Source organism: Malania oleifera, chromosome 9 (assembly GCF_029873635.1).
Source record: "Malania oleifera isolate guangnan ecotype guangnan chromosome 9, ASM2987363v1, whole genome shotgun sequence".
NCBI lineage: Eukaryota > Viridiplantae > Streptophyta > Magnoliopsida > Santalales > Ximeniaceae > Malania > Malania oleifera.
Genome location: NC_080425.1, coordinates 52615338 through 52643153, shown reverse-complemented (window position 1 = coordinate 52643153; position 27816 = coordinate 52615338). Strand labels below are relative to the sequence as shown.

Sequence of the window (27816 nt, the reverse complement as noted above, 5' to 3'; positions counted from 1 at the left end):
CCTATTCTTGTTTATTATTTAACATAAGAGTATGCAAATTAATAACACAAGAACGCAATAAGACCCTCGATTTTTAATGCTACGTAGGTTCATAGAAGCCTTTCGATTTCTATATTTACCTATGCTGAATTATCCAAGATCTATCCTATAATCCCCCCTTTCGGTAGCAAATCACAAGACTAAAATCATTTAATTAATGGCCAGTTAATTAAAAACATTAGGCACAAAATAATTCAAACAAACATTAATGAAAACTACTTCAGATTAGCATCAAAGAGCAAGCATAGTTCGAAACTGGCTACATCGTTTTCCTAGAATTCAAAAATTTAGTTCATTTCAAAAATTAAATCCAACATAACATATTTCACCATATTTTCTTCAATTTGGAGCGTACGGGAAAGATCAACACTCGTCGCTCCGTCGTCGCGCGTCACGAACACCCCGAACACCGCCGTTGTTCGCCGCCTTCCAATTGTGAAAAGATATTATTTTTTTTGCGTACTTCGAACTCTCCTTTGCTGGCTGTGTGTGTATCTTCGCAGCACCCCCAAAAGAAAACCACAAGAAAGCTCCCAAAAAAATAATTTTTCCAAGAAACTCTCTGCGGTTTGGCCTCTCTTGTGTGTCTCACCAAAAAATATAAATTCTTCCTTTATCCTATGGTGCAGCCTCCCTCTCCAGCACAGTGCACGCTGCCCCCCTTTTCCTTTCCTGCGCACCACTCTCTCCCAAGGAAACCCTCCTCTTTTTGACTTTTCTCATTCATTTCCTTTTGTCTTTCCTTTCTTTGCTTTTCTTTCCTTTCTTTTGTCTTTCCTTTCTAAAAACCCAGTGCCTCACCCTTCTGAGATGACTCAGCTGCATGGCTGGGTCACATCTCATTTTTTTTATTTTTTTATTTTCTTATTTTTTTAAAGGTACACGAACTGCCCTCCTCTTTCAAGCCCACTTTCGGTGCTCTTATAGCTCGTAACTCTCGAAGCTTAAAACACAAAAGATGTAGAAATCTTTTTCATATTTTCCTAGAATTTTGAATCAGTTCGATCGGAGCTCGGATGAGAAAGTTACGCCAAGATTACGAAGAATTGTCGAAATAATCCATAAAAAGGCATATGCTAACTTCACGTCTAATTTCGATCTTGATGCATCCATTATTTTGCAAAATGCAAAACATGAAAATTGTAGAAAATTTTCTTATCTTTCTATGGCATCTTGAATCATCTAAATCGGAGGTTGGATGAAAGAGTTACGAATAGATTAAAAAGTGTCATCGATTTTTGGCTTCCGATAGTTGCCCTACAAGAAAAAATACCAAAATTTCATAAATTACTTAATAAAACTCAAATATTATAAATAAAACATAATGTTAAAATATTGAGAGTAATTAGGCATTTAAATACAAAATAGGATTCCCAATGCATGAATTAAAACACCTAATTACGCAATTTAAGCGCGTAATCATACCCCCCAGCTAAAGTTTTGCTAGTCCCTAGCAAATAACGTGAATGCAATTTAGGGTGGTGTCATACCAATTTCAAAAAATGAATACACAGGCAACACAACCATATCCTTTCACATATAGGAATATCACCAAATTACACACAAACTCATTCATACCCAATTCACGCAACTCCGAAGTAAGTCATTCATGCAAATCTCATCATTATATAGCCATTAAGAACAGTAAAGTCACGTAAAATTAACCAGCGAGCACTGTTCAGAGTTAATGTAGCCATATAAAGTCAAGTATAAATAGGTGAAATCTTGAAACACGTGTAATGTGTGTGACTCGTTACACCCAGGATATCCCTGGACACCTAAAGAACTATCGCTTTGACTTGGCCTAACTGGTATACTCTCAAAAACACTTAAAAAGGATGGGTTCACTCATCGTATGTGAGGAGGAGTGTCATGATCAAATATCCCACATACTGCAAGGAACAAACGCTAAATGTATGGAGTGGACTAGTCTAAAGAGGATCAAGCCTATTTAGGAGGTGTCGGGTCCTTCACCCTAGCATCTTCTCACCTGCTCGCCATGTCCAACTGAGACCACCCTAGATCAACTTATTTACAAATTAGGCGTGAATACATCTGAGGTATTAGGTGGGTGAAGAGTCTTCATATGTGGATAACATGAGTCTTGTCCCTGACTTTTGTTGTAGTTGTGTGGAACAGGTATTAATCTTTCACCTCTTCTAGGGTATTTCTATTTCTCTTTTTCTTTCTTCTGCTCATTTTTCAATTTCTTTCTTTTCATGGTCAAGTAGGACAATCATAACACTTCTTTTATTGTTTTCATACCACCCATGTGCATTAAGTTCGAACAAGAGTCCATGAAATAAGTCTATTTCTAGGGGTGGTTCGGCCTTCACATCTTGAGTAGGCTACAAGACCTAAGTTTTTATCTCCCTACTAGATGTCACCTCTAGGCTAGCAATTCAAAAACCAAGACTAGTGTGCAAAGAGTATCCAGAAAAAATAGGGAAAGTTGAGTTTCATGAACTTTGAGTTGACGTCAAAACTCAAAAGAGCGATAAATGGCTTAACAGTACCTCACAAGGTGTCAAAGTCTCCATGGGTGCTCTCTCAGTGTTCACAATGAACCCGAAGTGCTACAAGTCACGTGAATGTGTATTTTTTTAGCCCCAAGAGATACCATGTAGATACAAGAGTTTATATACCCATATTAACACAATTGCACTACCAATCAACTTTCAATGAGTTACGATTCCTAGTTTAGCCATATAAATAGAAACTACACATAAATGACCCAATGTGTACTCTTAGGTTATATGCAGGTATATGAAGGACATAAGTAGTGTCACGCATGGCCTAATCATCCATATTCACACATTTTTTTTTTCAATTTTATTCAAAAATGAGAAATATTGAAGAAAAGAAAGAAATTTTCCTGACTTATTGGTGAATCCGTAGAGGAATTAAGTTTTCAGCTCTGCACTCGTGCCAAATAAACCTACATCGAAAATCTAAATTATTCAAAAGTGCATAGATAAATAAATAAATAATAAAGATAAAGGAAATAAACAAAAGAAAAACTCTTTGGGTTGCCTCCCATAAGCGCTTGTTTTAACGTCTCCAGCCAGATGTTTCAATCTTCATAAACCAGGATCACCAAGAGGAATAAATGCACAGTTCCTCTCCATTTGTTCTCTATAATAGTGCTTCAATCTCTGACCATTAACTCTGAATATATTCCCTAGGAAGAGTTTTAATCGTGAGTTGAAGAGTAGAACCTGTTGTCCTAGAGCAAACTCACACCTAAGAAATTGTTTTTCATGCCACTTCTTCGTCTGCTGTTTGTAGATTTTTGCATTTTCATACGCATCACCCGAGAATGCATAGCAAAGATGCTCAAGGAATTGTTTCAACTCTAGAAATATAGGTTGTTGCATCTTTCCTTTAGAGATTACAGAATCCGTCCTTGCTACCATAGGTTCTAGCCTCCCCACACGCTGCTGTGTTGTAATTTGCTGGAAGGATCGTTCTAGGTGATCAGCTTGTACATCTTTTTGAAAGAATTTTTCTACACCTTGCTGAATGACATCTACTCGAAAACAAGTGCTTGGATCTTATGAGAATCTCATGTCTTGGTAGATGTTGAACATAACCTCTTCCTTATCCACTCTCAATGTTAACTCACCCTTTTGAACATCAATTAAAGCCCTTCCAGTGGCCAAGAATGGTCGGCCAAGAATTAGCGGGACTTCTTGGTCTTCCTCCATATCTAACACCACAAAATCAGCAGGAAAAATAAATTTATCCACTTTTACCAATACATCTTCTATGATTCCACGTGGATACTTGATGGATCGGTCTGCTAGTTACAACGAAATGGTTGTTTGTTTCATCTCTCCAAGTCCCAATTTCCTGCAAACAGAAAGTGGCATAAGATTAATACTAGCACCAAGATCACATAAAACTTTATCAAAAAATAAATTTCCAATAGTGGAAAGCAAAGTAAAACTCCCTAGATCTTTTAATTTTTGAGGCAATTTCTTTTGAAGAATAGCACTACACTCCTCGGTAAGCTTCACTGTTTCGAACTCCTCCAACCTTCTTTTCTTTGAAATGATCTCCTTCAGGAATTTGACATAGTTTGGCATTTGTTCTAAGGCATCTGCAAAAGGAATATTTATGTGAATTTTCTTAAAAATATCCAAAAATTTAGAAAATTGCTTATCTAATTTTTGCTTTTGAAAGCATTGAGGATAAGGAAGTGGAGTAGAGAGAATAGGAGGATTGTCAGGAAATGAAATTGCTGGAAGCATGTCCGTCTCTCTTGGTGTATCATCCACAATCTCCTCTTCTTTCCCTTTATTCTTGCTTCGGCCATGCTTTTCAGGTGTAGGTGTGGACATTGTTTCCTTTGCTGGTGATTTATCAATTTCTCTTCCACTCCTAAGTGTGATGACATTGCATTGTTCCTTAGGATTCACTTATGTGTTGCTAGGAAAAGTTCCTCTCTGTTGGGTATTTATAGTCGTGGCTAGTTGCCCAATTTGTATTTCAAGGTTCTTCATAGTGGCTCCTATATTGTTGCAATCAGTCTCAATGTTGTCTAGCCGTGCATCTGTCTTTTTAAGCCTTGCTTTTGTCTCCTCAACAAAAGATATCATGGCATCCTCAAGTGACATCTTCTTCTCACCTTGATGACTCTCAAATCTTGCAGGAGGTTGCAGCACATTCCTTGTATTTCCATAAGACAAATTCTCATGATTTCGAAGCCCTGAATGGTAATATTGTGGCAAAGGATCACCACGATAATTGTAGTTCTGATTATTGATGTATTGAACCTGTTCTTGACTCGCTCCAATACTCGAATCTATCCTACTTGTAGCTGCCACATATTCTACACCTTGTGGTATCCTCTGGGTTGTCAAAGATGAAATCTGATGAGACAAAGAAGCAACTTGAGCTGAAAGTGCAGCAAACGGCTCCAATTCATGAATTCCAGCAACTTTCTTAGCCATAGTTCTTTCAGTTGGCCATTGATAGTTATTTGAGGCCATTTCTTCCAAAAGAACAGTAGCACCCTCAGGTGTCTTTGACATCAAAGTTCCCCCAGATGCAGTATCAATTAAAGTCCGCGTTTGCCCATTTAACCCATTATAGAACATCTGAATTTGCAACCAATCCGGCAATCCATGTTGTGGGCAGCGTCGAATCAAATCTTTATACCTTTCCCATGCTTCATAGAGTGATTCAAAATCATGCTGCTTGAATTGACCAATCTCACTCCTGAGTTAAGCTGTTTTTGTAGGTGGAAAGATTTAGCTAGAAAATTTTCTACCATGTCCTGCCAACTAGTAATACTCCTAGGTTGTAGCGACTGTAGCCAACCTCTTGCTTTGTCCCTCAAAGAGAAAGTTAATATTCTCAGTCTAATGGTGTCTTCAGTAACACCATTGATCTTCACAGTATCACAAATCTCCAAAAACATCGCCAGATGGATATTGGGATCATCAAGTGGTGATCCACTGAATTGGGCCTGCTGCACCATTCTGATTAATGCGGGTTTGAGCTCAAAATTGTTGGCATTAATGGGCTGGCGTCTGATACCCGAATAATTGTCATTCACAACTGGCCGCACATAATCCTTCAAGGCGCGTGGCTGCGCATTATCTTGTCCGTTCTTCATGGCTAATACCCTTTTTTTTCTTAGTGCTCTGAGCGTTTTTTCAATCTCTGGATCAAAAGGAATAATGATCCAACATAAAAAAAAAAAAACACACCAGAAATACAAAAAATAATAATAATAAAATAAAATAAAGAAAATAAATAAATCAAAATATAAAAATAGAATTCTAAATTAAAACCAAGATTACTTTGTATCGATATTGGCAAAAATAAGATAAACTCAATCCCCAAGAACAGCGCCAAAAACTTGACCGATGCAAATTGCAAGTGCACAGTATCGTAGTTTTATAATATAATGATGTGTAGAGTATCGTCCTCAGGGATTGATGTCTTAATTTTACCAAGTACCGAAATTTTACTAACCTTGATTTTATTTAGAAAAATTAATAATTTTAGACTACAAAATTTAAACAAAGCTACTTTAAATAAACTATTCAAGAGAATTTAAAACTGGATACCGTGTGTCAAATTGATGATGGTGAAAAACTTCTAGGAAACTGATTTCACCTAGTTTCTCGCTATGCTTTACTCATTTAGCTAATTTAACTTCGTTTTCTCTGTTTGTTAGCAAATCGTCAATTTTTCCAAAAGCCTCTTTCGATAGTCAATTAGAACCTATTCTTGTTTATTATTTAACATAAGAGTATGCAAATTAATAACGCAAGAACGCAATAAGACCCTCGATTTTTAATGCTACGTAGGTTCATAGAAGTCTTTCGATCTCTATATTTACCTACGCTGAATTATCCAAGATCTATCCTATAATCCCCCCTTTCAGTAGCAAATCACAAGACTAAAATCATTTAATTAATGGCCAGTTAATTAAAAGCATTAGGCACAAAATAATTCAAACAAACATTAATGAATACTACTTCAGATTAGCATCAAAGAGCAAGCATACTTCAAAACTCGCTACATCGTTTTCCTAGAATTCAAAAATTTAGTTCATTCCGAAAATTAAATCCAACATAACATATTTCACCATATTTTCTTCAATTTGGAGCGTACGGGAAAGATCAACACTCGTCGCACCGCCGTCGCACGTCACGAACACCCCGAACACCGCCGTTGTTCGCCGCCTTCCAATTGTGAAAAGATATTATTTTTTTTGCGTGCTTCGAACTCTCCTTTGCTGGCTGTGTGTGTATCTTCGCAGCACCCCCAAAAGAAAATCACAAGAAAGCTCCCAAAAAAATAATTTTTCCAAGAAACTCTCTGCGGTTTGGCCTCTCTTGTGTGTCTCACCAAAGAATATAAATTCTTCCTTTATCCTATGGTGCAGCCTCCCTCTCCAGCACAGTGCACGCTGCCCCCCTTTTCCTTTCCTGCGCACCACTCTCTCCCAAGGAAACCCTCCTCTTTTTGACTTTTCTCATTCCTTTCCTTTTGTCTTTCCTTTCTTTGCTTTTCTTTCCTTTCTTTTGTCTTTCCTTTCTAAAAACCCAGTGCCTCACCCTTCTGAGATGACTCAGCTGCATGGCTGGGTCACATCTCATTTTTTTTATTTTTTTATTTTCTTATTTTTTTTAAAGGTACACGAACTGCCCTCCTCTTTCAAGCCCACTTTCGACACTCTTATAGCTCGTAACTCTCGAAGCTTAAAACACAAAATATGTAAAATCTTTTTTATATTTTCCCAGAATTTTGAATCAGTTCGATCGGAGCTCGGATGAGAAAGTTACGCCAAGATTACGAAGAATTGTCGAAATAATCCATAAAAAGGCGTATGCTAACTTCACGTCTAATTTCGATCTTGATGCATCCATTATTTTGCAAAATGCAAAACATGAAAATTGTAGAAAATTTTCTTATCTTTCTATGGTATCTTGAATCATCTAAATCAGAGGTTGGATGAAAGAGTTACGAATAGATTAAAAAGTGTCATCGATTTTTGGCTTCCGATAGTTGCCCTACAAGAAAAAATACCAAAATTTCATAAATTACGAATAGATTAAAAAGTGTCATCGATTTTTGGCTTCCGATAGTTGCCCTACAAGAAAAAATACCAAAATTTCATAAATTACTTAATAAAACTCAAATATTATAAATAAAACATAATATTAAAATATTGAGAGTAATTAGGCATTTAAATACAAAATAGGATTCCCAATGCATGAATTGAAACACCTAATTACGCAATTTAAGCGCGTAATCATCCATCCTCAACAACATTAAAGTCTGTGTGTTGCTCATCGTGTATTTTCTCTACAATCTCCATCAACTCTGCATCTTTCAACTGAGCTGTTCAGGTTCTTTGCCGTAAAGTTGGTTGAACCACTAGACTAGAAATGAGCTCCTGATGATTCTCTTTTACCAATTCTACACCCAACCTCTCCAGGTCCATCACGATCTAGTGCGAACCATAACTGCTGAGGCTAATGTACCCCCTTGTTTTCGGCTCAATGCATCGGTTACCATGTTCGCCTTTCCTGGGTGATTTCTAATGGTGCAGTTGTAATCCTTTATCAACTGGAGCCATCTGCGCTGCCTCATATTCAACTCCTTCTGGGCGAAGAAGTACTTGAGACTCTTATGGTCAGTAAAGATCTCACACCTTACACCATAAAGGTAGTGTCTCCAGATCTTTAATGTAAGCACAACTATTGCAAGATCCAAGTCGTGCGTAGGATAGTTCTTTTCGTACTCTTTCAACTGACAAGACACATATGCAATGACTTTCCCTTACTGCATTAGAACACAACCAAGTCTTTTTTGTGATGTGTCACTGTAAATTACAAATCCACCCTCACCTGATGAAAGGGTCAACACTGGGGTAGTGACTAGACACTGCTTCAACTCCTGGAAGCTCTGCTCGTACTCGTCGATCCAGTTGAACTTCACATTCTTCCTCGTGGGTCATGTCAAAGACCCTGTTAATATGAAGAATCCCTCAACAAATCGGCGGTAGTATCCAACAAGACCTAGAAAAATTCTAACTTCCTGCATTTTCTTCAGCTTTGCCCAATCAACTACAACCTCTACTTTGCTCGGATCCACTGAAATCCCTTCCTTGGATACCACATGACCAAGAAATGCAACCTGCTCTAGCCAGAATTCACATTTCTTAAGTTTAGCTAATAACTTCTTTTCCCTGAGCACCTGAAGTACTAGTCTCAGATGAGCTTCATGCTCCTCAGGGCTCCTCGAATAGACCAAAATATCATCTATGAACACAATAACAAACTAGTCTAAATACTCGTGGAATACCCTATTCACCAGATCCATAAATACCGCTGGAGCATTCGTCAACCCAAACGGCATAACCAAGAACTCGCAATGGCCGTACCGAGTCCAAAAAGTAGTCTTCGACACATCATATAATCTAACCTTCACCTAATGGTATCTAGATTGCAGATCGATTTTAGAGAAAATCTGCATACCCCGAAGCTGATCAAACAGGTCGTCAATTTGGGGTAATGGATACTTGTTCTTCACTGTTACCTTATTAATCTCTCGGTAGTTGATGCACATCCTCATCGACCCGTCCTTCTTCTTCACAAACAACACCGGTGCACCCTAGGGCGATACACTCAGTTTGATAACCCCCTGTCTAAAAGCTCCTATAGTTGCTCCTTTAACTCCTTTAATTCAACTAGAGCCATTTTGTATGGGACTTTGGAGATTGGTGCTATCCTTTTAATAAGAACAATTGCAAATTCCACCTCATGATCAGGGGGCAACCCTAGTAAATCCTTTGGAAAAACATCAAAGAATTCCCTTATCACTGGGATATCTTCCAACTTGAGTTCCTCCTTTGATGCTTCCTTCACCATTGCAAGGTAACCCTGACATGCACCCAAAAGTAACCTCTTTACCTGGATAGCCGAAAGGATCCATGGTGCCGAATGCACACATGACCTAATAAATACAAACTCCTACTCCCTAGGAGGTCTGAATACCACCTCCTTCCCGCGACAGTTAATGCTCTCGAAGCTGGATGCTAGTCAGTCCATGCCCAGAATAATATCAAAATCATGCATATCAAGGACTATCAAACTAGCAGGCAGCACTCTCCCATGAATCCCTATTGGATAATCCTTGATCACCTTACTACATACTAACACTGACCCTGTCGGTGTGCCCACTACTAACTCTGTCTCTAACAGTTGAACCCCTAACCCACATAGTTTAACAAAACCCCCAGACATAAACGAGTGGGTTGCACCTAAATCAAATAATGCAATGGCACTATCTAACAATATGTAAATAGGATATAACCCGACTTAGAAATTTCACCCTTAACATAATTAATGCAAATATGGAATAATGGAATTGATTTAATATACAGGTTCTAATTTAATAATTCATATTTCAATTCTATCACAAAACCATTAAGGTAAAAATCTCCATCCTAACACTAACTTCACACATATACCTACTCATCCTAACATTCCAACCTAAATTCCCTGAATTCAAGTCCCTCAACCTAGAAACGAAACCATCGATGGATTTACCATGGTTTTCTAAAACTCGCGACTGATTCAAAAATCATAGAAGTCCGTCAATAAACTTCTGCCTCCAAGCTTCCAGACTAAAACCCATCTTAACCTACCCACTCCTTTCCCTATCTTATCTCGACCTATATTTTGGTAATTATCAATCCACAAAGTTTGCAAAACCTAGCAAACCTAGGCTCTAATATCACCTATAACGACCTCGACCCACCACGTGGGTCCAGAGTGCTACTTTAGTGACGTCAATGTACCTGATACCTTATTCATCAAATATAAAACACACATACACAGCAAAATAAAATATAAAATCCTCAAATTACATTACCAAAGTTCTAACTATCTTTATACACAAATATATCCATTTTCACATAATTACATCCCCTAAAACTAAACAAAATAAAATCTCTATCTACACACTACCTACATAAATTTACACCTCTAGCCCAGCTCCTCTAGCCCGCTAGACTCGATCCCTAGGATTCCCTGAAAAGACAGTTTGTAAAGTAGGGGTGAGACACAGTTCAGTAAATGAAAAAGACTAAGTTAATGTCAGTGTGTGACCAACATGCATTAATTGTACAAAAAATAATCAGTTCACTAAATAGATAAACCCATTTATGAAAACATTCTTAATTTATACTCACACACCCAATTAGCTGAGGATAGGGAAGATTACCCGTCCATACAAGTAGCTTCCCTCTGCTCTAGTACCATTACTGTTACCAGGGCACTCACCTTTCTCAGTAAGCCCTTGAAGTTATCTTATTAATCAACCATATTCACATAAATTAACAGATATGCATATAAGACAGTCCCTATGACAAACACACCATTTACATCCCTATGGCACGGGTTGTGTGGCCTGAAGGCTGGACTAAGCCTAAGTGATCAGCCCAAAAAATTTCAAATACAATATCTTCTGCAAACACATCTGCAGGTATCCACAGTAAAGCTGCAGGTCCGACGCCTTTACTTCAACCTCACGTAGGCAATCAGCTGGACCCCCAACACTTCTATCCAAACAGTGTGGGTGCACATGGTCTAACTAGCAACGGTGTTGTCCTCACAATACACTAGTCTCCAGGGTTCCTAAAGCATATCATGCAATTTAGATAATAGAAATCATCATTTAAAATATCAATTCATATCTATTTCTTGTTATTCCAAGCACCTAGCCCCCGGCCACAAAATACAATTCGGCATATAGCCGCTAATTAAAACTCGGTCCTCGACCTTAAAATAATAATCCTGGCCCTTGGTCAATCAAATAACACCCGACCATTGGCCGTTAGTTCAAACTCCCGCATTTCATAAACAGTTTCAGTATTTTCACAAACATTTCTAGTATTTCTCAACCAATTCAGTATTTCACAAACAATTCAGTATTTCAAAATCCCAAATCCAGATATACAATAATCCATACAAATTAAATCATCTGCCACACGATTTTCCACATTTTAATATATCCATATAAACAGACAAACTTTCCACCGTTCATTTTATTCAAAAATACCATACCATATATCCTAAGTTTGTAAAATCCATTTCGAACAGTTGGTTTTCAAAATAACCTTTAAATTTTCAAACTAATAAATAAATAAATATATTTATATAAACATACCAATTAAATGGATTCAAATTTCATAAAATTACTGACTTAACTTAATCCCCTTACCTGATTCCTAAAAAAGCCCGCTAATACCCCGGCCTATGCCCTAAGCGTTAAAAAAAATCCCTGAGCCCTAAAATTTAAAATTCACTATATTATTCGTCACAATTCTTAGAGCAACTTTTCCTAAAATTCCCCTAGGTTCTGAATACCCTAAATAGCCTAACAAAATCCTAAATTATCAAACTTACCCTCGATTTAGGATTGGCACCCCAAAACTCCAATTCGAAAACTCGCTCCGGCTAGATTGTAAAGAATCGCCCCACGAGTCTCCTGAAAATTTTCATTCGTTAATGGGGCTTATAGTTTAAGGGAAATTGAGGTAAGTTTAAGATTTGGCCTTACCCCAGGGGATATGCCTACGCCACTTCTACAACAAATTTGCTCTAGTAGAAATGTCGGTGGCGACGAGAAGAGTCCAACGATATTTTTAGATTTTTGATTGGCCGAATAATGGAGACGAGATGGAGGAGAGTGGGAGAGAGGAGCGGAGGAGCTGAAGGAAATGAACGGAGAAGTGAGACAGACAGAGAGACGCTGAGAGCACGCAGGAAGCTGAAAAGGAAAGAAAAAAAACAGTAGCTTCCTGAAGAAGCTGATTCCATATATATATATTATTTCAATATGTTTAGTTTTGTTTTTTTTTTCATACTATTTATTTTACTTGTTAATTTAATTAATTAATTTAAATTATTATTATTATTATTATTATTATTATTATTATTATTATTATTATTATTATTATTATTATGTGATACCTCATGGAAGAAAGTCTTAAAAAGATTAGATGTTACTACCCATATCAACAAAGTGCACCTTTCTTTTCGAGAGTCTTCCCATAAGTACTCCATAGTTAAACGTGCTTGGCTTGGAGCAATCTTGGGATGGGTGACCAACAGGAAAGTTTTCTCAGGAAGTGTGTAAGGACAAAAACATACTGACAAGGACACGTGTTGGTTTGTGGGGCCAGTTATTAGTCCGATAAGGCCCGCCCCCCTGTTGTCTAGTTCGGGTGAAGGAGGAGAGACGTAGTACTCCCTAGCAGACCCAGGTTGGGGCGTTACAAGCTGAGCCCGAGGTATATCATACCATTCGAGGTACTGGAACTAGTGGGTCCAGTGGCCTACAGGATTGCACTACCCGCAGCGCTCATGAGGATCCATGATGTATTCCACGTATCCATGTTGAGGAGGTACGTGTCGGATCCATCACATGTTATTAGTTACGAATATTTAGAGATTGGGGATGCTTTGGCATATGAGGAGATACCCGTTCAGATTCTGGACCGTAAAGTTCAAAAGTTGCGTACCAAGGAGATATCGTTAGTGAAGGTATTGTGGAAGAATCATGCGGTTGAGGAAGCTTCTTAGGAGTTAGAAACGAAAATATGCCAAAAACATCCACAATTGTTCTGAGTAGTAGTTTTAGTAGTAGGATTGGTATGTGTTTGTAGTAATGTCGTGTGGTTGGTCTTTGGCAGAGTTTTGTAATATTGTGAACTCCCGAAATAGTATGTATGTAACCACAGTATTCCTCCCCCACAAGTGAGGGTATGTATGTATTTGGGACGGGGCTACTATGTGAGTGGCCGCCGACTCTTTCTAGAGTTGGGTATGCGATTGGATATGTAGTTGAGTTAGTAAAAGAGAGATTACAAAATTCGAGGATGAAATTTTTGTAAGGAGAGGAGGTTGTAAGAACCCGACCCGAGATAAGTGTATTAAATAAATGGGAAAAAGAGAAGGAAAGTATAAAAGGCAAAAATCTGTAAGGCTCATCGACAAGGCTTCTTTGCTTGTTGATGAGGCTTCTTTGCTCATCAACGAAGCCTCTTATGTAGCTTAGCAACAAGTTTCAGTAGCTCGTCGATGAGGAGATGCTGAGAAATTTTGGGAAATCTTAAAATCTCAGGCTCGTCGACGAGGTCACCTTGGCATTGACGAACTTCCTTCTAAGGTCCGTCAACGAGGACATTGTCTCGTCGACGAGTCTTGTCGGGTCAACTTGTTTATAAATATCTTTGCACTTGCTTAATGGTTAAGAAACCAAAAACCCCTCTCTTTCCATCTAGAACTTGAATCCTTCCCCCTCTCTCTCCCTCTCTCTCGGATTTTAGGCCGTCAGTTGTTGGAATTTACGATCTGACGTTACCACATGGATCAAGAGGAGAATCTTTACGTTTATAGCGAATCAGAAATTCGTTTCGAGGATTTTCGAGTTTTGACCCAAAACCGAGGTAAGGGTCCAATTTCAGTTTTGTTTCGGTATATATGTAGTAGTAAGAATTGTAGTGAAGTATAGTTCTTAAATGTTTAGGTTTTGGGAACTCAGTTTGTAGTTTTGGAGCCGTAGAGTTTGGGTTTGTGGTATTCAGAAAAGGAAAAAAGATTCTATTTATATCAGTTATTTTTGAAATCAGGATTGGTAAACCTGTAGTTTACGATTGTATGTATGTTTTGGCTACTTATTTGGAAAAATCTATCAGGTGAAAATGCGAGATTTTTGGGTTACAATTTTTGGAAAAATTGGGGGTTTTGAGTACCATCTCTACTTCTGTTGGAAAATCGTATGTTGTATAAAACTGTAGTATTGAGATGACCGTACTTGTATTTATATTAAACTGTATTTCTTGAACTGAAAACAATATGATTTGTGTATGATCAAATAAGTGTGGAATGAACTGTTGTATGTAAAATGTTCCAGATTTTGTAAAACAGTTAGGGGCGGCTGATTACCCTACGCTGATGAGTATAGGAACATGAGTTCCAAAATTGTTCCAAGTTTTGTAAAGCAGCTAGGGGCAGCTAATTACCGTATGCTGTTGCCATGTCTCAGCTAATTAGTGGGTGAGTGTGTCTGACTTTATATCCAAGGGTGTGAACTATCACCAATTTGTTCCGTCTTGTCACCGATGGGTATAAGTGGACACCGTACTAGCAACGATATCGCTATGAGGCTTCGGTTATTGCAGGGTATCATATGCTTGAGTGTGACGACACTGACCGTATATTTGATTTTGTATGTACTGGAACTGAATTGTAAAAATATTGGAACTATGTCGTGTTATGTTTTATGTTGAAATAACACTTATATGCCCCACACTGATATAACATACTTTCTTCCTTACTAAGAGGTGTCTCACTCCAAATATACAAATATTTTTTAGGTCCATCGAGTAGCTGAAACTAGCATCCTAGCGTCTGGAAGCGTGGGTGTTGGTTAGTTACATTTAGTACTTGTGTAAGTATGGGTTTTGTAACCGGGTTGTCAGTGTTGGTTTTGTAGACACCCAGAGTATGTACTGTATTTTAGGAACGTATATTCCAGTTATGTATAGACTCTCGTATGGCATAATATATGTATAGAAAGAACATTTTTGCTACGTATTTGATGTGTATAGACATGTATGTAATTGTGTATAGGGTTTATGAGTACCCCACAGGATCAGACCCTCATTCAGTATAGTATCATGTATGTTTTAAATGATACAGAAACAGGTTAGGTTACTAAAATCACACTTGGGACCCATCCGCGGGTTCGGGGCGTGACATGGTGTGTTAAGAACTTTTGGTGACAATAGTGATATATAGTTGGAGTGTACATAAGTATAAATCCAGCAATATGGTGACAAATTATTTAGCAAAGAAATGCCATTTATAATACCTTGGGCACAATTTCAAGCTTTTCCACACATTTCTCAAGTGTATGCAATTTATCATTGATAGAAGATGTCCACTGAATGTGGTTCTAAAAATGGAGTCACTCATATACAATTTCATCCGAAATCTCACCCAAAGTCTTGTGAGATATCTTGGATTGATAACACTACTATACATGTTTGTAAAAGATGTTTGGCTTCTATCCAAGTGGGTAACTATTTCGATAATGTTTGGTATGTCATCATACTTACGAAGATTGTCCATGTACTCCTTGGTTATCCCTGTTTGGATGATTTGGGTGTGACTTGATCACATGAGAAAACATGTCTTCCACTATAATGGTAAGAAGATCGTATTGAAGTGCACATTACCAATTTGGTTGGTGTTAACTTGTAACCACGATATTACTCCATCAAAAGTGAGGGTTTATTAATAAATAAATAGAGGTACCGCCCTCCTTTACCAAAAAAAAAAAAAAAGCGCACATTACCAATCAACCAAGACAAAGAATCTTCCAAAGTTACTCAACTTGAAGACACTATTAGCTAAGCCAATGTGTTTGAAGATATTCAAAGTCTTAAATTCCTGTTGTTAAGACTATCATCCCTGATGTGTTTATTGATATCAACTCTCAGTTCAATTCAATGGCGCTGCCAAAGGATAGTGGTTTCTTGTATCACTCGAGCACAGACATTCAAAGAATCCCACTTTGCTAACTTCTGATCCTTTAGCATTTCAAAATTTGAGGCCAACTTTGTTTTAGCTAGGGGAGAGTTGATGTAGGACAAGAAGCAAGGCCTTGGGAAGATCCTTGTTGGAGAATAATTAAGAAGAGGTGGGTCAAGGAATTATTAAGTTTAATTAGTAGTTTATTGTATATGTAGTTTAATTAGTATAGTATTTGGGGGCTTGTTCGTTGTATTTGTGTATTCTATAGGCATAGTTGTCAAATCAAGATTCAAATTGTGAATCAAAACCCCAGTTTTATGAATAGAAAATCAAGAATCGAATCGAGTCATTAGATTCACTAGCAAGCTCAATAACCAAAACGACTAGTTTGTCCTTTTCTTCTGTTCTTTAATTTTATTTTTTTATTTTTTATTTTAATTAACTTTGCATTTGGAAGCATGAATTTTAATATTTTGATTTAGAAAAAATACAAAATAAAATTGTATAGAGGTTTTTTTTTCTATTTTCTTTTTCCCCAAATCCACAATCTCAAAATTCATGCTTCCCAAATACTACCTAAAGGTATTGTGGTGATTTGAATGATTAGCCTATCCTTTATAGATGATAATTCAAATTTTGGACTAATTATTATAGTTAGTTATTAGTATAACCTAATCTAATCTAGTTTAGTTGTAAACCTTAACTATCAAAACAAATGCACCCTCAAGGCTGGAATAGTTCCAAGCTTAGAAACTTCTCAACATTTAGTAGTTCAGCTTCTCTGAACAATTAATCAAACCATCAAGGTGTAAGACTTAGAAAAAGCAACAAGTGACAAAGCAAGCAAATAACAAGGTCCTAAGAATATAACAAACGAATTATGGGGCTTAATATACGTGTCCATTTTCTCAATCAAAGCTATGTACCTTGACATAAGGAAGCAGCTTGAGCCTTTTTCTACTACTTCTAAAAGTACAAAATACATTTTTTGGTAATTCATTGTGACAAATTTCATAATATTTATTTTGGCCTAACTATTTAAGAGGTTTTCAATTTTAATTAAAATGCCTCCTCCTTTATTGTCTTTTTCTCTTCTCTAAATAATTTATTTTTTTAACCTTTCAATTTTCTACCATTTCTTCTTTTCCAAATGATTCATTTCCCAACCCTTTCATTCTCTCATACCCCATTTTGGCCTCACTTCACTTGTATATATCCTTAGTGAAGAAGAAAGAATGAATAATGGCTCAAGAAAAGAGTCTAAGACTATAATGAGAAGTATAACTCAATTTTGGTAATACCTATTTTGCCCACACTATTTAAGAGGTTCTCCATCTTAGTTGAAAATGCCCTCCTCCTCTATTACCTTGTTCTCATCTCCAAATAGTTTCTTTTCCCTACCTTTTCATTTCCAGTTATTTCTTCTTCTCCAAATAATTTATCTCCCCGTACTTTCATCTTCTTATACCTTATTTGGCCTTCTCACTCCACTTATAAATATCTTCAAGAAGAAGAAAGAATGAACAAGTTCAAGAAAAGGGTCTAAAGGCTTTGACGAGTACAACAAAATTTTTTTAAAGAGATACAAAATCAGGCACAGGTATGGACGGATTGCTAAAAAAAGAAGGTCATGACAATAATTTCACCCAATTCAACAACTATCTCAAGTCAATGAAGGGATCAAGAGGAGAGTTCTTGACAAGTGGGATCCTAATTTGAAAACCGATGAGAACCTAGTAGTAGCATTAATGCTCAAATCTTAATTAGATGGTCATGATACTCCAAAAATGTAAATGTTTATGATTAGATGATAATATTGATTTGTAAGATATTTAAAATCTCTCTCTCTCTCTCTCTCTCTCTCTCTCTCTCTCTCTCTCTCTCTCTCTCTCTCTCTCTCACAACTTATTTACAAAATTAACAAAGTGTCTCTCTATCCTTCTTTCTTTTAACACAAAAGTCTCTAATCAAATAAATTTTTTAAATCTATGTGTACTCTTAACTTATTTATTAAGATAACGAGCTGCTTCTCTATCCTTTTTTTTCTTTTTAACACAAAGGTTTTATTTCACTTATTTTGTTAATAATAGAGATTATTTTAATAAAAAAAAGACTATTTTTAAGAAAATAGTTGTAAACATTCGATGTGAATAGAAAAATTGATATTTGAAATAAAATTTCATTTCAAGTGAATTTATTCACGTACAACACATGCGCAGTGACTGATAATATGAAACAATTATGCAAGAAGAATGGAGGTGCTAACAATATTATATGACACGAGTATCAGACCAAAACTTCAAAACAATATGAAAAATCACGTCCACATCCAAACCATTTATTACGTGACACATTTGAGTGGAATTGATAGAAGCTGATCGATAGTATATAGGCACACACATTTAGAAATCATGTGACACTGAAAGATGCCACACTTAGTTCATACATTCTCAGTTCTAATGAACTCTATTATAGGGACAATAAGCCACTTGAAACAACTTCTTCTCCACGCTAATGGGCCCTCATGACATTTGATCAGCTAGAAGTATGCTAGATACTCCCTCAATTCATGGGTACGAGAATTAATCATGTGGCTTTTATCTTCGATTATGTCGAGGGGTGATTCAATTGGGATAAATATAGCAGCCAAACATTCTGGCTGGCAAATTTCCCACTCCAGTGCTTCCCACCAGTGTCTCTCACCCCTGATGGTCTTCAACTCTTTGCTAGACAATTCTCCATGTGAAAAACTCTTGAGCTTTGGGCAGTCATATATGCTCATCCATTTTAACTCTGGTGCAATGTGTAGGCCACCAGATAGATTAGTCAATTCCGGTGTGAAATGAAGTGATATCTTTTTCAACTTTGGAAGTAAATAATCTGATTTTAAGCATTGGAATTTCTGCTCCGCAGGGTTTTCCCAGCTTACTAAGCTTTTTATGGCTGGGCAATCTTCAACTATGAGTTCTTGCAAGTTGCCGAAAACAAGAAGCAACCCCCATGTGAAAATGGTAACCAACTTTGGACATGTACGCAAGTTTAAGGACTTCAAATGCGAAAAACACCTAGTCTGCACTGGCCCCACCCATATGGTTCTTAAATTTTTCATGTAGTAAATATTTAAGTATTCTAGTGATTCAAGCCCAATTCTAGTTCCTTTGGGGATGTCTTCTCCATCTATGATCGCTTGAATCTCATTACATTCCCCTAGTATGCAACATTTCAGACGCTTCATATTTTCAATTCCAAATTCAGACAACTTCTTAGCAGTTACATGGCGATCTAGGTGAAATGCTGTTGCATGTCCAAGCACCTTCCTAATTTCTTCTCCAGGGATTCCCTCACCGTATACATATGTTAAGCATCTCCGCCATCGCTTTAGCTCAAATTCAACCTCATGGGGGAGTCAAGATATGATCCGTTTGACATGATGACCAACAATAACTTTGAATTGAACCAATCGATTTTGGGATACTAGCAACATCCCCAATAGTTCCACCTTCGGAAAGTAGAATTTGAGAAATCCTAGTCTCTGCAAGCAACAAATTTCTTCCATTACATTTTCCACAATTATGTGCCACCGCTCATCATCTGGATTCACATCTATACATAATTCTTCTAATTTACAGAGAGATGATATGACCCAGCGAGGAATCATTGTTCTCGACTACTCACTTTTCCTGCCACAGTTCATATATCCATAGAATGAGACTTTCAAGCATTTGAGTTTTGTCAAATTTCTAATTTCTCCAGGTAGATCTTTAATCTCTGTCCCTTCAAGATCAAGTACCTCAAGATGCTTAAGCTCTCCAACTTTCGGCGATAGCACCATAAAACTCTCACAGTCATTTAAATAAAGTTCTTTGAGGCTGACCAGCCCAAATAGCGACAGTGGCAATGACTTGATACCAGTCTTAGACAAGTTGAGGACTTGGAGGGCAGGCATGTGTTGAAAAAATGCTGAAGGAATGGTTCGCAATTTGTAGTTTCCTTGTAGGACCAATTTTGAAAGCTTTGGGCATCTTGGGTTCTCAGTTAATGTTGACAATTCACTATTCACCAAGTGGACCTCCACAGTTCTCTCCCACTCATCATCATTCGGTGGCATTAATTTTTCACCACATTGCTCAATACGTAGTCCAGCTTCTCGCACAGTCACTTTTCTCTCACTTATCGAATGTCCAGATGACCCGGGAAGCCATTGATTGTGAATTGGAAGAATTTAGAAATTAGAAAGTAAAACAAGCATGAGATACATTTAATGTTACAAATTAAAACCCAAACTAGTATTGCAATAAAATTCTTCCATCCATGTCAAGAATCATAAGTGTACAAGAACTAATTAATATACATGAACAGGTTACATCAATTTTCCTCTTAACAAATATTGGTGTTTTGCCAATATATATTGATTCATGCATTGATTTAAGTGTGAGTGATGCTATATGCGCAAAACAAGTTCACCTCTTCAGCTCTTCCACAGCAAAGTCAAATTCATAATCACCTTTTCATTGTATAAAATTCACAAAAATCTTTTATTTGTAAAGCATTTTCCAAAATGCATAACCATTCTTCTATTCTTCAACAGATGAAGTAGATAAAGAATTTTTTTAATTCGTGGCCAAAGGGCTTCCAAGCTGTGCGCCATTGTAAGTTCATCTGCTCACCGTCAATTTCCTATGTTTGCATCCAACAAGTGTATAAGGTCTCCAAGCTAGGTTAATATATTATAAGGTATTAATATAGGACAAGAAGCAAGACCTTGGGAAGATCCTTGCTAGAGAATAATTAAGAGTTGGGTAAAGGAATTGTTGAGTTTAGTTAGTAGTTTATCATGTATTTAGTTTAATTAGTTAGCATTATGTGTATTTGGGGGCTTGTTTATAATATTTCTGTATTCTAGGAGTACGTTCGTAATGTAGTGTAGGGTATATTTGTAATTTCATGTGAAGTGGATTTCTTATAAATAGTGTGTGAAAACTATGTTGATGTTGCTTGAGCTATCTTTGGATTAAATTCATGTCTTAATATTCTTTATACTTCATTTGATCATATTTCTTTGGAGTATAAACTTTCAATGATTCTTGTGAGCACTTGACCTTGCATTCACATACTTGAGTCTTGAAATATCATCACTTAACCAAATATGTTAAGTTCCTATAATTTGTTATTATCAAACAAGATTTTAAGCCTTATAAAGTCAACAATCTTCCCCTTTTTAATGATGACAAATAAGGAGTAAAAAATTGAGTAAACCTTAAAAAGACTGCCCCCTTACAGTAAACATCAACTTAATAATATTTGCAATATTAAGATCAATTTCAATATTAATTTCAATATCATGCTCATATATCAAAATCACATCATTCAAGATCAAATAAATTTATAATTGAACCAATATACATGCTTAGGTATGCAGTATCATGCTCAATTTTTGCCCAAAATTTTTTTCCCTCTTGACATCAATTAAAAAGAGTAAGATATAAAGAAAAACGTATAAATACTAAAGTAATGAGTAACCATAAGCAAAAGTATAGATATAATGAAGACTTAAAACAAAAACTTTGTTTTTGTCTTCTCATCATGAGAAACTTCACCATCGTCCAAAGAATTGTCTTCTAATATTCGAAAGGTAGCGAATAATTAGTTACAAATGAAGCAATTGACTTGTAGTTCATCAAATTGTCAGCAGTGCTACTCAACATTAGAATAAAAGAAAAAAAAAATCCTTCTATTTTCATTTTAATTTATTCTTACCTTGTGTAGCATCTGTTGAAGATCCATTAGAATGATGATGCTCACCCTTGTAAGTAATTAAAGTCCTCCCATCAAGCAATTGTACTATTCGCTTTTTTGCTCGGCAGTTAGGCCATAATGAACACTCGTAATAGCTACATTTCTTTCCATGATGATTTTGTCTTTTGCCATAGCATTGCCAACGGTAGCCATCATCATGCAAAAACGGTATATTGGATGTTTGCGCTAAGAGGGGATTGCTTTCTTCCTGTTTGGATTTTTCTTCTTCTTCCTCTTCTTCTTCTTCTTCTTCATCACGGATCTCGGCATCCGCAGGCAGCATATATGTCTATGTGGATGTATATATTAATGGAGTGATTCTTTCCTTATGCTTGCTCTCCTCTGCAATTTCCACTTGCACAATTCAATTGCTTAATTTGTGTGTGAACAAGTTACGAGAATGATTATATAACGAAAAAAAATCAACTTCACCTCATCCCCAATTTTCCAACCAAATGCCGTTTCACCTCTGTCCGACGGTCAACTTCAAGTTCACCTGCCGGCCCAACTCGTCGGCAGTACAAGCACAAGTTTGTTTTTTCCGCGTCTTCCACTAGCACACGGCACGTGCGAGACGGCAAGACAAGGAACAGTCGCACACAAATGTGATTGGTGCACCTCAACCGATCTTCTTCCCCTGTTTGTGAAATCACTGACACTCCTTCGCCTCCACTAAGGGATTATCCTAGAATGGTTATGGTTTCCTCTGCTTGAGAATCTTTTCAAATAAATGAATGCGGATATTTTTGCCAGGCTAGCAGGTTGTGCCATTTTGAGTTGGCCTATTAGCTACTTGGGTGTTCCCTTAGGAAGTAAACCCACTGCTAACTTGTTCTGGGATCTGACTCTTTAGAGGGTGTCTAGGAGATTGGATGGGTGGAAAATGATGTTCTTCACTTTAGGGGGTCACATTACTCTTACCCATCCTTGTTTGTCCTCCATCCCTTTCCATTATCTTTCCCTCTTTAGAATTCATGTGAGATTGGTGCAGGGGCTTGAGACTCTGAGAAGTTGATGAAGAATTTTTTGTGGTTGAGTGGTGGTGAGCATCTTGTAGGTTGGGCGACTGTGAGCATATCTAAAAAGGATGGAGGCTTGAATCTAGGTAATTTGGTGTCTAAAAACATCTCTTTTTTGGGGAAATGGTTATGGAGTTTACCTTTAGAATCTATTCTCTTTTGCGTAAGGTAATTCTCAGTAAATTTGGCTTGCTGCAAAATGGGTGGGATGTTAAAGTTGAAGTTAATATTACTTATTTTAGTCCTTGGAAGTTTGTGTCTCAAACATCATTTATGGCTCGTCTGACTCAGCAGAATAGCTATTCATTGGAATAAGATGAAATATAGTTTAAATTTGGGTAATCAAGGGAGTGGTTATTCTTTATATTCTCTCAGTTATTTCATTCAACATATAATAAGAAAAGAATAGACATTTTCATGATGAAGTTTGGGAATAGTTATTCCTCGACTATTCCTTAGTATGGACTCATAAAATGTTTCACATTATTATTTGCTTTATAGTAACAATATAATATCTTGTATAACTAATTGTAACCAACCTACTAAAATTAATCTATTTGTGGAACAGGCATTCAGCAAACCAAATGTAACCACAGATTTTTTACAATTATTTTTTCCTCTGGTGGGTATTTAATTGTTATTTGGCAGGGGAGGGGAGATAATTGAAAAAAGATTAGCTCCCCAGCATGAGGGAACATAATTAATTAGAGTTTTTTCTGGTTTTAACTTTTTTTTGAAAAAATATATTAAATAATACCTCATTTTGGGAAGTATTTCCCAGAATGACTCTGACGTAATCTCACTACTTCAAGTAGCGAGATTTAAACAAATCTCGCTACTCGAAGTAGCGAGATTTACTATTGACTGAAGGGCTCGTACTAACGTGTGGCAAATCTCGCTACTTCAAGTAGCGAGATTTTATTCGGATAATTAATGCTCTGCCAACCGTCTTTCGATGCGTGGTAAATCTCTACCAACCGCCTTTTGATGCGTGGTAAATCTCGCTACTCCAAGTAGCGAGATTTAAATGACCATCCACCCCGCTTTCGAAGTGTGGCAAATCTCGCTACTTGGAGTAGCGAGATTTGCTTCAGAATAACCTCGCCCGTTCTTCCTCCTTTCTTGCGTGAACAGACAATACCTTTGTTACAGAGCTGAGCAGGTTACCGTTGAAGGAGAGGAGACTCCGGAGCAGGTGACCTTTGCGGGCTTCATCAAATCGAGAGTTATATAACGAGATGGGATATGTTATGTTTTCCATGTTCAGTGCATAGATTTTTAAATTATTTTTATTTCATCCAAAGCTTTGATAATCGGAGAGACAGAGTTTGTGATTTGTGTTGAAAGATTCGTGGATAAACACTTTTCTTAAGGTTTGTATTTCATTTTTATGGTATTTGAATTTTATTTTTTTGCCGAGAATATTTTATTTTCTCCATTCAAACTGTTGTTCAATATTTAATTTTTTTTTTGGATTGTTGTTTTATTGTAAAATGCATTATCTTTCTTGCCCTAGAATTTGTTGAAGTTTCCTCCACTCACTAAATTTGTTGAATTTCCTTATGCTCTTTTTAATATAATTGTGCAATTATAATTAGATCATATGGTTTACCTTCAAAATGGGAAATTTTGTTATTCAATCCTTGAATTTCCTTATACTATTTTTAATATAATTGGGCACATCAACTAAAGTTTTTCAAGAACATGTAAATTGTATGGTTTTAATTGATGAATTGACTTAATGTGAGTGCACATTGTAATTATAAATTGCATTGTCATTTATCGTATTAAGTGCATATACTTTTCTATGAGTTAACGAAATTTAGAATTTTAATTTTGACTTATTTTATTTCCTACACAAACTTTAATAATTTTAGCTCATTTAAGAATGTAATGCCTATGATATATTTCATAGATAACGCATAGAGTATATATATCTATACGTGCCTTTGATGTTTCTTATATTTAATTTCAAGTTTTAGTTTTCCTTGAATTTTAGTTTCAATTCCTAATGAATCAAACTCATACCTTGAACCAACCACATAATAAAGTTCAAGTTGAGCCGCATGTTTGAAACATTTAGAATAGATTAGAATAGAACTTTATAATTATAATAAAAGAAGTATCATTTGTGAATTTTTTTATTCTCAAATAAGAGGTCCTAGTGACGGGATTAAGTCCCCTCTCCCTCTCTTATGATTACTAGAATACAATAATTAATAGGATAAAAATATTCATTTTTTCTAAGTTTGCTTAAAAGACAAATATCTTTCCTGAAATTTCAAAAATGCCACGGACGTCTCCTAAAGTATCAAAAATGTTAAAAACCTCATTTGATGTTTGTCAAAAGAAAATGAAATTTCTCTTAAAAAAAAAAAACTTGTCTTTTTGCAAAATTTAAAGTGAGATTTGTGCATTTGTAACAAATCTCAAGAGAGATCTTTGAAATTCTTGAAATGTCAACGGACGTTCTACAAATTCTTAAAACCCCTAGTATCATATTTAAAATTCTTGAAACCTTTGGAAATGTGATTGTCTTTTTATCAAATTTTTGGGAAGATTAGTGTCTTTGCCTAAATTAATATACTTTATTAAAATTACCTAATAATTTAGTTCACCAATCACACTAAAAAACTGAAACTTGCAAAAATTATATTTAAAATAAATAAAAATATCCAAAGGAAGTAAGAGCAGATAAGGTGGGGAATTCATCATGAGACAAGCCCCATATGTATAAGATCCTAGGGTGGGGGGTGCCTAAGGAGGCCACAGTCCACAGAGCACCATTAAAGATCCAACGGTACGAGGGCGAAGCCCTCCTCGACTAGTCACCGTCGATGACGCTGACTGGGAACACCGTAGAGATGATAGCTAAAAGGTCACATTATGATGATTGAGTAGTAATGAGTTTTTTCCTTCCCGAATTTATGTATTTTTCACCAATATATCGATATAAATGTAGTGTTCACATTTTAAAGCACTTGCCATAAGACGATCCCATTCCCATTTTATGAATCGGGATGTTATGCGTCCTAAGTAACATTTTTCCAAAAGATCTCTTCAACTCCTTTGAGTATGACTGTTCGGATTAGTAATGAATCCTCAAAAGGCTACTGAACAAAATTGAACTTCAAATTAAGTGGCAACCCAACCCATAATGAGGCAGAGTACAAAGTACCATTTTGGAAAAATTACTCTTAAGAGCACCATTTCATAGTTCTTTAGATTCTAAGTTGAATTACAATTTTGGGAAAATCCGAAGTATATATGTCATATGGGGAAAATCAATACATATTCATGTTGTTTATTCATAGACGTTGAATTCATCTATTTATTTTCTTGGTGGGAAAGTTAGGTCCAAACTCTAAGTTTATTCATTCATCAGAATTTGTATACATCTATTTGGTTTATAGTTATTAGTTATTTCGTCTCATTTACACATCACTTATACATACAATTTTGTCTTGCGTAGGTTTTTTTCATTTCCCGATCGCCGATCTAAATGGCAGGAAGCTCAAGCAGTGATCCGGTCATGGTATTTTTATATATAGGGGGAACATTATAACTGCATTAGATGGTGTAAGGTATAGTAGTCGGCCAGTTCGACTTATTCGAATTGGGCGTAGGTGTAAATTAAGTAAATTATATATGAAGATATATAAATATTTTCATATTGATCTAGATCAATATGCATTGCGGGTGACCGCAAGATATCCTGCGTGAGAGTTAAATAATATAACGTTCTACGAGGCTGTTCCGATATCAGATGATTATAGGTTGCACATTGTATTGGACGCACACTGTGTCGGTGAGACATATTTAACGATGCAATTGTATGTCGAGTGACTCACTCGAAAAATGAGCAGCTCGGAAGCTATCCCAAGTATAGGAGTTACGTCGTGTAATATTAAGCCCAAAGGCTAGATCGTCTCCTCAGGAAATGCGTTTAATCTCAAAATTTACGTTCGTCCAATTGAAAACAAAATTGTACTGAACTTAGTTCAGATTCGGGTTTTCAAGATTGTTGAGTTCCACTTTGAATTAAATGACATGTAATTTAAAGTCCTAAACTAAAATGCACTAAATAAAAGAAAACTAGAATAGAAATCCTAGTTTACTTAAAGAAACATTGTGACACGCACTAATAAAAATTGGAAACTACAAATAAGGAATTAAAACACGCTAGAATAGAAACTCTAATCTACCTAAGAAAACATTGTGACACGCACTAATTAAAAATGGAAACTACAAATAAGGAATTAGAGTATGCAATGGAAACTCAATCAAATACGCACACGCGCGCAATAAAAATTGGACCTTTAACACGAACACAGAACTTGAATTAAAATTAGACCATCAATCAACCTAAACAATAACATGACACAAGAAATGAAAAAAACACGAACTTTGTATTTTATTTTAGTTTTCTATATTTTTTTTATCTTAGACTTCATAAATTAAACACATAAATTCAATAAACTTTAATACTAAAAAGAACTATAATTAAAAGAGCATCTAAATAAATGATAAAAAAAAGAAGAATATAGAATAATAAAAAAAACCAAGTCTTTAATAAAATTCAATGAGTAAAGACAAAATAACAATTAACATAAAATAGATAAATAAAAAAAACAAGAAAAAGAAGGAGATGAGGGAGAGAGAGAGAGTAAGAGAAAACAGAGAGATCCTCCGCTGTGGTATGGTTGGGCTGTCTCGGGTTGCAGCAGCTGGTGTGCTCGGGGCCTGCTGTTCCTGCTGTGTTGCCGCTGTCCTCTGCTGTGTTGCTGCTGTCCTCTGCTATGTTGCTGCTATCCTCTGCTGTGTGGAGTTGTAGTGGTGCTGGTGTTGGCTAAGAGGACTGGAGGTCGTGGGACTGCTGGGGAAGAGGA

The 27816-nt window shown here is 36.3% G+C and overlaps 1 protein-coding gene, 1 long non-coding RNA gene and 1 other non-coding gene across 3 annotated transcripts in view; 1 reads left to right on the top strand and 2 right to left on the bottom strand.

Annotated features, from left to right (window-relative positions):
* Nucleotides 1–822: 822 nt before the first annotated feature.
* Nucleotides 823–27816, bottom strand: part of LOC131163458 (uncharacterized) — a 62679-nt gene continuing 35685 nt past the window's right edge. The window contains exon 6 of the mRNA XM_058120048.1: nucleotides 823–1296. Coding sequence (XP_057976031.1) covers nucleotides 1218–1296 — 79 coding nt within the window. The 3' untranslated portion in view covers nucleotides 823–1217. The remainder of the gene's footprint in view (nucleotides 1297–27816) is intronic.
* Nucleotides 5164–5270, top strand: LOC131165179 (small nucleolar RNA R71). Its single transcript, XR_009139496.1, has one exon. It is a non-coding gene; the product is annotated as a small nucleolar RNA R71 (small nucleolar RNA).
* LOC131163747 (uncharacterized) lies at nucleotides 20378–22642 on the bottom strand. Its single transcript, XR_009139108.1, has 3 exons — nucleotides 22341–22642; nucleotides 21870–22250; nucleotides 20378–20789 (listed from the first exon to the last, which is right to left on the bottom strand). It is a non-coding gene; the product is annotated as an uncharacterized LOC131163747 (long non-coding RNA).